Raw genomic sequence first — 13,121 nt, forward strand, 5'->3', positions numbered from 1 at the left:
CCAAACAGCTGGGAGAATATTTCAACTATCCAGACCAATTAAGAGAAGGGTCGCCACAGGAGGAGATGGGGTGGGGAAAGTGAAATAACACTTCTTTTTTTTTTTTTTTTTTTTCCCAACGTTTATTTATTTTTGGGACAGAGAGAGACAGAGCATGAACGGGGGAGGGGCAGAGAGAGAGGGAGACACAGAATCGGAAACAGGCTCCAGGCTCCGAGCCATCAGCCCAGAGCCTGACGCAGGGCTCGAACTCACGGACTGCGAGATCGTGACCCGGCTGAAGTCGGACGCTCAACCGACTGCGCCACCCAGGCGCCCCGAAGTAACACTTCTTAAACAAATACTATATCCCAAGTGTTAAGCTAGAGTATTTAAATGCATTCTTGCATTCGATCCTTATGAGAGCCTAAGAACCCTGTGTTTCAACTGGGCCAAGAGACTGATATTTGTTGGAATAAGCCTTATGGATTTGATTCCTTAAATTTTAAATTTTTATTTTAGAGAGAGAGTGTACGTGTGTAAGACAGAGGAGGGCAGAGAGAGAGAGAGAGAGAGAGAGAGAGAGAGAGAGAGAGAGAATCTTAACCAGTCTCCACACTTAGTACAGAGCCCAACTCAGGACTCGATCCCACAACCCTGGGATCATTACCCAAGCCAAAACCAAAAGTCAGATGCTCAACCAAGCTACCCTGGTATCCAATTCTTTAAATTTTTAATGTGCATGTAACACTACGTAAAAATAAATTTGATGTTTTAAATATTTTATTTAATTTTGAAGTTTATTTACTTTAAGAGAGATAGAAGGGCGCCTGGGTGGCACAGTCGGTTAAGCGTCCGACTTCAGCCAGGTCACGATCTCGCGGTCCGGGAGTTCGAGCCCCGCCTCAGGCTCTGGGCTGATGGCTCAGAGCCTGGAGCCTGTTTCCGATTCTGTGTCTCCCTCTCTCTGCCCCTCCCCCGTTCATGCTCTGTCTCTCTCTGTCCCAAAAATAAATAAACGTTGAAAAAAAAAATTAAAAAAAAAAAAAAAAGAGAGAGATAGAATAAGTGGGGGAGGGGCAAAGAGAGAGGGAGAGAGAGAATCCCAAGCAGGCTCCATGCTGTCAGTGCACAACCTGACATGGGGCTCGATCTCACAAACCACGAGATCACGACCTGAGCCGTTATCAAAAGTTGGACACTGAACCAACTGAGCCACCCATATGCCCCTTTATTTTTTAAAAGTAGGCTCCACACCTAACTTGGGGCTTGAACTCATGACCCCAAGATCAAGAGTTGCATGCTCTACCGAGTCAGCCAGGTACCCCAAAATAAATTTTACTTTTAAACAGTTTAAAAATTATTTTTAAAAAGAGAAAAACCCAGAGGCACCTGGGTGGCTCAGTCAGTTAAGTGTCTGACTTTGGTTTAGGTCATGATCTCACAGTTTGGGAGTTCGAGCCCCATGTCAAGCTCTGTGCTGACAGCTCAAGCCTGGAGCCTGCTTCGGATTCTGTGTCTCCCTCTCTCTCTGTCCCTTGGCCACTCATGCTCTGTCTCTCTCTCTCTCTCACTCTCTCAAAAATAAACAAACCTTAAAAAAAATTAAAATAAAAAAGAGAAAAACCCAGCCCTCTGAACCAAGCACCATAATTAATACATACCAAAGAGGAAATTGAGGGTCAGAAATAATAATTTACTCAAACTAATATGGCAAAGCTGAAAGACTTGTAAGCCCAAATTCTTTTACAACAAACTACCTTCCCTAAGCACATACTATTATTTTAAGAGAAGCGTATAAACTAGGTCAATCAATTCTGGTTGCTAAAGAAATCTGAATCCTGTGGAAAAAAATCAACCACTGGTTACTGAAACTCAACATTTTAGTGAAGACACTAGGTAACAACTACCCTCAGGTGTTAACATTTTGCAGTCAACATTTCCACAAAAAGCTGTCTAGTCCTCCTTTTATATTTTATAGAGTATGAACTATTCATTCCCATGTAACAAGATAATTTAGCAACACATTCCCTATTTTCCCATATTCCTAGAATTTAAAAGCATTCACATTTGAAGTGCTATGAAGGTTATGTTAATAAGCAATCTCTGTTGTCCTGAACTTCAGCCCCTCACTTAACATCCTGACAGACACATCCAACTGGAGATTTCTTGGCCCCTTAAAGTATGTCCAAAAGTAAGCTAGCTATTCTTTTTTTTGTTTTGTTTTTTTGTTTTTTGTTTGTTTGTTTGTTTGTTTGTTTTAAGCTAGCTATTCTTAAAAGACCTTGCCCTCCAGGAGCACCCGGGTGGCCCAGTCGGTTAAGCATCCAACTTCGGCCCAGGTCAGGATCTCACAGTTTGTGAGTTGGAGCCCCAGGTTGGCTTCTGCACTGACAGCTAGAGCCTGGAGCCTACTTCAGATTGTGTCTCTTTCTCCCTCTCTGCCCCTCCCCCACTTGTGTGTGCACATTCGCTCTCTCTCAAAAATAAACTTAAAAAAAAAAAAAAAGAGCTTGCCCTCCTAACTTCCCATTTCATTAACACAATCACCATTCTCCTAGTTAACCACATCTGAAATTCAGTATTTAGCACTGAACTTGGAAGAAGAGTTAGTCAGTAGTCAATGTCTGGAAAGTCTTCCTGCAAAATGTGTCAACACTGACACACTTATATTCGTTTGTGTTTCTTTAATCTTCTAAGAAAGTGGTATATTTTTAGGGCACCTGGGTGGCTCAGTCACTTAGGCATCCAACTCTTGATTTCAGCACAGGTCATGATCTCAGGATCATGAGATTGAACCCCCACATCAGGCTCCGTGATGGGCCTGGAGTCTGCTTGGGATTCTCCCTCTCCTTCTGCTCCCCTGCTTGCATGAACAGACACACTCTCTCAAACAAACAAACCAAAGAAAGGTATGTTTGCCATTTATTCAAATTTTATATTTTTAGTTTTATAGCTTTTTCATATGAATGCTGGCTTATTCACTAGCATTTACCCATAGTTTTTGTAACCATTTATCCGTAGTTTTTGTAACCACTACAAAGGAATCTACTTTTTATTTTACTTGCTAATTGGTTATTGTTGGTATATAGAAAAACTATTCATTTTTTATACTCTCTTTATAGCCAGTCACCACTTTGAACTAATCACTAGTTCTTACAGTTTTTCAGATGTTATATTTTTTGTATAGGCAATCATATCTGCAAAAAAAATTATTCCTTCTTAATTTGTGTATAATTCCTATTTCTCCACCTTAAAGGAATCTAAGGCCTCCACCACAATGAAGAACAGTGGAAACAGCAGGCATCCTTGTTGGTTCCTGAAATATAATTTATATGAATATTTTTTTTTCAGTAAACACTACACACAATGTGAGGCTCAAACTCACAACCCCGAGATCAAGACTCACATGCTCTCATGACTGAGCCAGTCAAGAGTCCCTAATTCAAATACCTTTAAACTTTCTCAACTAAATGTATGTTTCAGTAGGTTTCTGCCTTCTTCCTCAGATGACAATACTTCCCAAATGGCTATCTTGTGTCTAACCTCTTCCCTCTTATTTTTTTTTTTTAATATTTATTCATTTTTTGGGGCGCCTGGGTGGCGCAGTCGGTTAAGCGTCCGACTTCAGCCAGGTCACGATCTCGCGGTCCGTGAGTTCGAGCCCCGCATCGGGCTCTGGGCTGATGGCTTGGAGCCTGGAGCCTGTTTCCAATTCTGTGTCTCCCTCTCTCTCTGCCCCTCCCCTGTTCATGCTCTGTCTCTCTCTGTCCCAAAAATAAAAATAACCGTAGAAGAGGCTTGTTTAAAAAAAAAAAAAAAAAAAAAATTTTATTCATTTTTGAGACAGAGTGTGAGTGGAGGAGGGGCAAAGAGAGAGGGAGACCCAGAATCAGAAGCAGGCTCCAGGCTCCGAGCTGTCAGCACACAGCCCAACACAGGGCTCAAACTCATGGACTGTGAGATCATGACCTCACCTGAAGTCAAATGCTTAACTGACTGAGCCACCCAGGTGCTCCTAACCTCTTCCCTCTTAAATTTAGCCTACATACTCATACCATGAACCCTATTTATAATTCTCATAAAATAAAATAAAAACTTCAATAGCTTCTACTGAAAATAGGTGAAGCTCTTTTAGCCTTGCACTCTTGACCATAATTTTACTAATTTTATTCGTCCCTATCACCCTCACATACTGTATGGTCCACCCATAATGTGCTGTATAACCAAAAGAGTCTATACGCTCTGTGAGATCAGAGGGTCTTTGAAGACATGGCAAGATCTTATTCACTTTGTATTTACTACAACACCTAGTATAATGATTTGCTGACCAAAAGTTTTCTAAAAACCATTCACCTCCTTAATTAGCTAATGCTAACTAGTGCATTCTCTATAATAGGTAAATAAACACTTTACAATTTTATAATAGGGGCTAATTACTCACTGTAATAAGGTCATCTCTCGCTCTGAGGACTTTGAGCCTTGCTTGATTCATCAAATTAGACATCTGACTGCAAAAGATATGGAAAAATAGTAGCAGTACAGCATAAAAATATAGAAACTGTAGAAAAAATATACAGCTTCCTACATACGCACAAATACTCCTCTTTGCATATACTCGAGTGGCTTCTATAAACTTATTTTCAAAGATAAAGAAGCACTTTTATATCAGTTATTCCAACTTTTTTTTCAATAATCCTGTGAAGCTTCCATTTTCACAAAGGAAAATAATTAAGCAACTTGCCCAAGGTGAGAAAAGTGTAAGTTGGTCCAGTTAAGACTTGAATCCATACCTCTCTGACTCCAAAGCATATGCTCTGTCTTTTGTCCCACTGACTTTTCAAAGCTTCCTTGGCTAATATTGTGACCAGGATCTACTTACATTTTCTTCTGCTGCTCAATCTGCTTTTCTTTCTTCTCATAGTATTCCATAATCTTCAGTCTTTGGGTTTGCACAAGACGACCTTTCTCAATGTTGAACTCTTCCTCTGCCTACCAAGGAATTAATTATTATTAATTCATTACAGCAGATCTGGAGTTTTATTTTAAGCAGCTGGTAACCAGAGGTACTTGCTTATAATTATCGTTTTCCATATCAAACATAGGAAGTTTATTATGACTTGTCTTCAAAAATTATTTCTAATTTACTTAAAAGAGATAACCATTGATTTTCATCATAAATGATGAACCAGAAAACTAAAAACCTGATCAAAAATAATCATACCCAGTGGTGCCTGGCTGGATCAGTTGGTAGAGCATGTCACTCTTGATCTAAGGGTCCTAAGTTCAAGCCCCATGTTGGGTGTAGAGCCTACTTAAACTAAAAATTAAAAAAAAAGAAAAAGAAAAAGGATAATAGTACCTACCCACAAAGTCATAAAGGATATATTGATAGAAGGTTCTGTATGTGAAAAAAATCATTGGGGCGCCTTGGCTGAGCATCTGACTTCCGCTCAGGTCATGATTTTGTGGTTCATGGGTTTGAGCCCCGCATCAGGCTCTCTGCCATCTGTGTGGAGCCCACTTAACATCCTCTGTACCCCAGCCTCTCTCTGAACCTCCCCAACTCACACTCACTCTCTCTCAAAAATAATAAACATAAAAAAAATCATTATGTATTCGAAATTTAATCCATTTGCTTACTAGGGGGCTAATGAAAAGAACACAGAATTTGGAGTTTAGAAGATCTGGGTTACTGCCTAAAGAATCTGGTCAAGTAATCTCAGTTTTAGTCCTCCCTTATAAAAATAAAAGAATTATAACAGCATTCTTGCCTCCATTGATCAGAAAAATAAGATGAATCTAACAGTCGTTTTAAAATTATAAATTAGGGGTGCCTCAGTCAGTTAAGTGGCCAACTCTTGGTTTCAGCTCAGGTTATTATCTCACAGTTCATTGAGTTTGAGACCCACATTGGGCTCTGTGTAGACAGTGTGGACCCTGTTTAGGATTCTCTCTTCCTCCCTATTTCTCCACCCCTCCCACGTGCTCTCTCTAAATAAATGAACTTTTAAAAAACTTAAAAAGAAAAAAACAAGCACAAATTAATGAAAAAGCAAAATAACAACATAAAAATACTACACCTCTTTAAAAAAAATTTTTTTTAATGTTTATTTATTTTTGAGAGAAAGAGAGAGAGTGTGAGCAGGGGAGGGGCAGAGAGAGGGAGACACAGAATCTGAAGCAGGCTCCAGGCTCTCAGCTATCAGCACAGAGCCCAACATGGGGCTCAAACCCATGAACTGTGAGATCATGACCTGAGCCGAAGTCAGACCCTCAGTCAACTGAGCCACCCAGGCGCCCCAATACTACACCCTCCTTAACCAGCTATCATAATTACCCATAGATGCTAAATGTCTAGATTCCAGATTCCATGAGAAAATTAACCCATTACTTTTCTACTCCCTACCATAAAATTTCAGGACACTTATTGACAATCAGGATGTTTAGAAAGGAAAGTTTATTTTTTAATATTAAAGATAAGAGCTATTTGGAGTGCCTGGGTGGCTCAGTTGGTTAAGTGTCCAACTTTGGCTCAAATCATGATCTCATGGTTCCTGAGTTCAAGCCTCACATTGAGTCTCGAATCACGGCATCGGGCTCTGCTGTCAACACAGAGCCTGCTTCGGATCCTCTGTCCCCCTCTCTCTCTGCCTCTTCCCCGCTCATGTTCTCTCTCTCTCAAAAATAAACATTAAAAAAATATTTAAAAAAGAGAAAAGATATTCTTAGCAGTCCTATGTGATGTGTTGTTAAACAACTAGTAAAATTACTCCTTACCAAAGCAAAAACAATACGAAATTTTGATAATTTCTTAAACCTAGAAAAGGAAATCTCACCTTTGCATCTATTTCTTCTGCTTTCTCATTGGCTTCCTGTTCAATAAAAGCCATCATATGCTTAATCTGTAAGAAAAAAATGAAAAGATTATTTTATTTTTGAGTATAACAAGAAAAGAAAATGTACCTATCTTTTCTGATTCATTCAACAATCAATCATTATTGAATGCATATTATGTGCCAGGCATTGTATACAAGGATAAATGAGATAATTTCTGGTCTCAGATATCTTATAATCTGGAATTTGCTCTAGCAAATGGACCAGATGCAATATTCAATATCACAGAACATTATCCTATTCTCAAAGAACTTAGAGTTTATGGGGGAGGATGGACTAAATATATACCCTCCTCTACTTCATACCCCTTTTGGCCAGGACCCTCTTTTTCTCTTTTCCATTTCTAATAAAATGGATCAAAGACCTATTTAGATTTACTTTTTCAACTTTTTAAAAAAGATTTTATTTTTAAGATTTTTTTATTTTTTATTTTTAAGTAATCTCTATACCCAACATGGAACTTGAACTTATAACACTGAGATCAAGAGTCACATGCTCTACTGACTGAGCCAGCCAGGTGCCCCATACTTTTTCAACTTTCTTACCTTCTACTCTCAACATACTTTAATTCACTTCTACCCCTTCAGTCCACTGAAATTACTCTCATAAAATGACAATAATCTCCTAGTCCTTAAATCTTGGCCTTACCTTAATTGACATTTCAGCATCTCTTGTTATGTTAACCAATCCTCCCTTCTTAAACAATCTCTTCCTTTTGACTTCCTTGTTCTCCTTCAGTGCCTCTGCCTCCTAGACTGCTCTTTTTTAGATATCCTACTCACAGCAACCTAAATCCAAAACACTCACTAATGAACTGTTAACCACTCCCTGCCCCCAACTTTGATCTCTATCTGGAGGATTAGTACAACATTCAACTTTGACTCTTCCTTGTACCTCAGTCCTCACATCCAATCAACCACCAAGTCCAATCAATTCTCTCTTCCAATGGTTCTTTTATTTGTCCACATCTCTCTATCTTCTTAGCCACTATCCTAGTCTTTGCTATCACCATCTCTCAGCTGAATTATTACCACAGCTTCCAAATCTGTCTACTGGCCTCCAGCCCTGTTTCCTCTTTCATCAACTCTACACTGCAACCAGAAAGATCCTTTAAAAAATGTTGGTCTCATCACATATCACATTCCCCCACACCCCAACTTGCTTTATGATCAAGCTCAAAGATTTTAGAAGGTACATGATCTGGTCAATGCTTACCTTGCCAGCCTTATATGAAAAATAACTTTCACCACTCACCACTCTTCAGACTCTTGGTTCCTATCCTACTAAACTTATTTCAGTTTTTCTGTTCCTTGAGTTCACCACTCTCTCCCTCATTTCCGAGATTTCAAATATGTTGTTCCTTCCACTTGGAATACTCTTCCTCCTGCTTCATCTAGCTAACTTCTTGGGATTCAGCTTGCTTAACTGCCTTTGGAAAATCTTTTCTGAATTTCTCACCTACATGCATCTAGGGCACTCCACACTTCCTCTACCTAAATACATATTCATAATTCCTTGCTTACTTGTCCCTATCCACAACTAAACTATAAGGTGAGATCCTTGTTAAAGGGCTTTAGAGCTCTGGCTACAGAGAATAAAGTCCACTGAAGTCTTCTGAATGGGGCTTGGGGTGACTGATCCAATTAGACTCATAAATGAAGTATTGTCTCCAGTGAAGATGTAAAATACACCCAAGTGAATATACAAGTAACACAGCTCACCAAACTCACTAGTAGTTTCATTTCATAGGGGCTCTATATGAAAGAAATGATGAATAAAAAAAAAGCTGATTTTAAAAACATCAATAAGCTCTAGGTTAATTCATTGTGCTTATTAATTCTCCCATCTAAGGTAAGCTCCATGAGTACTGAGATCTTGTCTTTTATATCATCATAACTCTAGAAGGGAACAACTGCCACTACAGTGGGTAATCAATAAACATTTGTGAATGAATGAGAACCTGCTGGGTATTTTAAGCCTGTTGAGATATCCCAAGTACTTTTTATTTTTATATAAATATATTTTTTTACTTAAAAAAAATTTTTTTAATGTTTTTATTTATTTTTGAAGGAGAGAGACAGAGCATAAACGGGGGAGGAGCAGAGAGGGAGACACAGAATCTGCAGCAGGCTCCAGGCTCTGAGCTGTCAGCACAGAGCCCAACGCGGGGCTCGAACTCACGAACCATGAGATCATGACCTGAGCTGAAGTCGGATGCTTAACCGACTGAGCCACACAGGCGCCCCTATATTTTTTTAAATGTTTATTTATCTTTGAGAGGGAGAGACAGTGTGAGTGGGGGAGGGGCAGAGAGAGAGAGAGACAGAGACAGAGAGAGACAGAGAGACAGAACTCGAAGCAGCCTGAGCTGTCAGCGCAGAGCCTGATGCAGGGCTCGAATCATGAGATCATGCTTAGTTGGATGCTTAACCAACTGAGCCACTTATGCGCCACCCCCCCCCCCAGTACATTTTAGAGTTTAACAATCTGGAAACAATTCCCAGCTTCTCCATATACCACAAAGATATCATAAAATTAAGGTACACACAGATGTACAAAAGTGAGCCAAGATTTGTTTTATAATAAGGTGAACATACTTAACACTACTGAACTATACACTTAAAAATGGCTGAGTAAGTTTGTTTTATATATTTTTTAAAAAGTGTATTAATAGGGGCGCCTGGGTGGCTCAGTCGGTTAAGCGTCCGACTTCGGCTCATGTCATGATCTCGCGGTTCGTGAGTTCAAGCCCCGCATCGGGCTCTGTGCTGACAGCTCAGAGCCTGGAGCCTGTTTCATATTCTGTGTCTCCCTCTCTCTCTCTGACCCTCCCCCCTTCATGCTCTGTCTCTCTCTCTGTCTCAAAAATAAATAAACGTTAAAAAAAATGTTTTTTTTTTTTTGGGGGGCGCCTGGGTGGCGCAGTCGGTTAAGCGTCCGACTTCAGCCAGGTCACGATCTCGCGGTCCGGGAGTTCCAGCCCCGCGTCGGGCTCTGGGCTGATGGCTCAGAGCCTGGAGCCTGTTTCTGATTCTGTGTCTCCCTCTCTCTCTGCCCCTCCCTCGTTCATGCTCTGTCTCTCTCTGTCCCCAAAATAAATAAAAACGTTAAAAAAAATTTAAAAAAAAAATTTTTTTTAAATAAAAAAAATAATATAATATAAAGTGCATTAATAATACAAGCTCATGCCATCAAAGTCTTAAAGAAAACACACAGTATGGTTTTAAAAGGTAAGATTTCCTTTTTATCAAAATTCTTAGCAGCTACCCTATGCTTGAGGAACCAAAATAAGTATGATAATCAGAGCCTGTTTCATAGGTAATACAATACTTATGAAGTCTCAGGCCTTGAAATATTTGTAGTACCTAATCCAGAGGTACATTGTATAGAAAAACTGTGACCTTGCTAAAAGCATTAACCCCCACAGATTTGTGTGTGTGTTCACGGTAAGGAATCTTATCTCCACACGTTCAGTTTGAAGCCTTACTGAACTCAGTTTGGAATTTTAAAGTAGTTAGTTTAAATACAGTAATCAAAACAGGTGTTTATAAATGCCACAAGGCATGGGCCTGTAGAGGTGAACTCTGATTCAAACCTGCATTATCAGCCTTTATCACTCATGGTGGACCCTCTGCTACCAGATTTGACTAGATCAGCACAGCCTAGAGCAAAACACACTCATTTTAACCCAGGTCAGAGAACCTGTTTACAGCCAACATGATCATATTCTGTCTTCAGGAGTTCCAACAAGAGAAATAGTGAAACCCTTCAGGACATTTAACTCCGCCCCTAAGGCAGAAAAATCTGGACTTTAGAAAATACTTTTCTTCTTCCTGCTAACCCTACTAGGTTTTAAGTTTTTTGAAGTCAGATTCCTTCAAAAATTTAATGAAATAACCATACTCCCTACATAAAAACAAATATATATAAATTTTTTTTTTTTTAGATTTGTTTATTTTTGAGATATAGAGAGACAGAGTAAGAGCAGGGGAGGGGCAGAGACAGAAGGAGACACAGAATTTGAAGCAGGCTCCAGGCTCCCAGTTGTCAGCACAGAGTCCCATGCCAGGCTCGAACTCACAAACCGTGAGATCATGACCTGAGCCAAAGTCGGATGCCCAACCACCTAAGCCACCCAGGCACCCCTACATAAATATTTTAATACAATAGGGAAGACATCAGGGAATCCTCTATTTATAAACACTTACTACATGCTTGGTGCCTGGCCTATTCACTGCTGCAAATACAGGGAACAAAATACACTGCCCTTATGGAGCTTAGAGTGTTGAGAGGCAGAGAACAAATTTCTTCATCTTTCAATTTTACAGAAAAAACAAATAGTTTCAGTCTAAGGAAATATACCACTTTATCTTTATAATATATTTTTCCTGGGGAAGCCTTATTCTTCAATAAGTAGGGTAGGAAAAAGATGAAGGAACAAGTGGAAGAAGAGAATCAGCACTGTAATTGTGACTACTAGAAGGTATGGAAGGCACAGTACTTTTCCACTGCACCAAGTTTCTCCTATAGTAAAAATCAGAAATAGCAGTTTATATGTTAAAAACCCCATTGTTTTGTAAGAATATTGTTAAGATTTCTTAATCGTCTCCATAGACACTATTTTTGTTACACGATTTCCCCTTTATGATTATCATAAGACCACTGATGAAGAAACACTCCATTCTTAGTGCATACTAGATTAAAATGCAGAGTCATTTCCTAGGAAAAGGAAAAAAAATTTTATTGGTCACTTAAGATTCATAAGGCAGTGAGTGAGCTTTAGTCAGAGAATTTTCCTAGTACTTCAAAAAGAAATGGACTTAGTTCTCTAAATTACCTAAAGATTAAATTGCAGGCTTAAGCTTCTTTCTCTGAAAAACCTTTTGGCAATATGACTACTAAATTCAAGGACCCTGGTTGCAAAGTATCTATGCAGGGCGGGCAAATGGAAACCACTTTTTCCTGTTACTTACAGGCCTATCAATGCCAATATATTATCCTGGGAGACTTTCAAATTATAACTTTCTCAATGCCTACAAACTCGAAGGTATGACACCTTAAAAACACAAAAACAAAAAACCCCTAAAGTTTCCCAGGACTGTTTATACACTTGCAAAAATAATGTAGGTTCACGACTTCCATCATTTTTTTCCACTGACCTGGACTTACTTACTTTATGCCAAACACTGGCGCTGGAATTCATAAATGTTAAGAGAGGAATTCTGCATTATGATTAATAAATATTTACAAAATATTAACGTACACACTTACTGAGAGAGCAACCATTACAATTCATTATGATAGAGGGGATTCTTCCAAGATGAAGATAAACAGTTCATAAAATGACCTCAAAACAACATTGGAAGCAGCGGTCTCCCATCAGCACTTTATCCTACTGTGAACCCTTCTCCCAGGGTTAAAAATCAAACGAAAAAGAGGTTTTTAATCCTTGCATTCAATTTGCATTTCAAGCCTTGTTTTCAATTCTCTGCTCTAACAACCACAGCGAGTACCCTGGTAAAATAGGGAATGCCGAGGTGGGAGGCAAAAAGCCAGCAGCACATCAAGGAGACGGCACGCGAAACCCCAGCTGAAGACATAAGGCTGTGAGTCAAACCTCCCTCCCGCAGACAGACCACTAAGCCCCGGGGACTTGAGGTAAGGGACCCCTCCTTCGGCATCTGGGCTGCCCGAGGCCCGCGTCCTCCCTGAGCCGGGTTCCAGCCCGTCACCCCGGGATCGACGCTGCGACTACGCCAGACCCAACCGCAGGCCCTCACCTGCTTTTGCACGTCAGCATCGCTGAGAGCCATAGCGAAAGTGGTACTAGGCCGGAGGGACACTGGCTGGGACGCGATTAGAACAGGGAGGTAAAAGGAAGTGGAAAAGAAAACCTGGCGCAGGTTTCGGCTTCCTTTGCTTTATAACTCCAGCTTCCGGCTCCTGCCAGGTGACGGCACACTCCCGCCCTTCTCAGCCAGTGGGAAAAGAGCTGGTTCGGGGAAGTCCCGCCCTGGCCCCGCCCTTCCCTGGCTGGGCGCCTGCGCGGGCAGTCCTTCTTGGTCCAGTCCCAGTTCCTTTGGTCACTGGCTCGTGACTTCTGAGCTGTTTTCTTCAAAAGCCTCTTCCTCGGTAGAAGGGAGAGAATGGGAGTTCTGGTGTCTGCAATTAGTTGAATTATGTGAGTTTTTGTAGCCTTATAGCCCTTGAATTTTTTTTAGGTTTAAATTTTTAGCACAAAATCA

General features: G+C 40.2%; 1 protein-coding gene across 1 annotated transcript in view; it reads right to left on the reverse strand.

Annotated features, from left to right (window-relative positions):
* Positions 1-12,815, reverse strand: part of ATP6V1E1 (ATPase H+ transporting V1 subunit E1) — a 32,420-nt gene extending 19,605 nt beyond the window's left edge. Inside the window, exons 1-4 of the mRNA XM_040462926.1 lie at positions 12,657-12,815; positions 6,819-6,884; positions 4,862-4,971; positions 4,424-4,490 (exon numbers count right to left, since the gene is read on the reverse strand). Of these exons, the coding sequence (XP_040318860.1) occupies positions 4,424-4,490; positions 4,862-4,971; positions 6,819-6,884; positions 12,657-12,689 (276 nt within the window). The 5' untranslated portion in view covers positions 12,690-12,815. The remainder of the gene's footprint in view (positions 1-4,423; positions 4,491-4,861; positions 4,972-6,818; positions 6,885-12,656) is intronic.
* Positions 12,816-13,121: the final 306 nt, after the last annotated feature.

Source organism: Herpailurus yagouaroundi, unplaced genomic scaffold, assembly GCF_014898765.1.
Source record: "Herpailurus yagouaroundi ecotype Mexico unplaced genomic scaffold, PumYag 355, whole genome shotgun sequence".
Taxonomy (NCBI): Eukaryota; Metazoa; Chordata; class Mammalia; order Carnivora; family Felidae; genus Herpailurus; species Herpailurus yagouaroundi.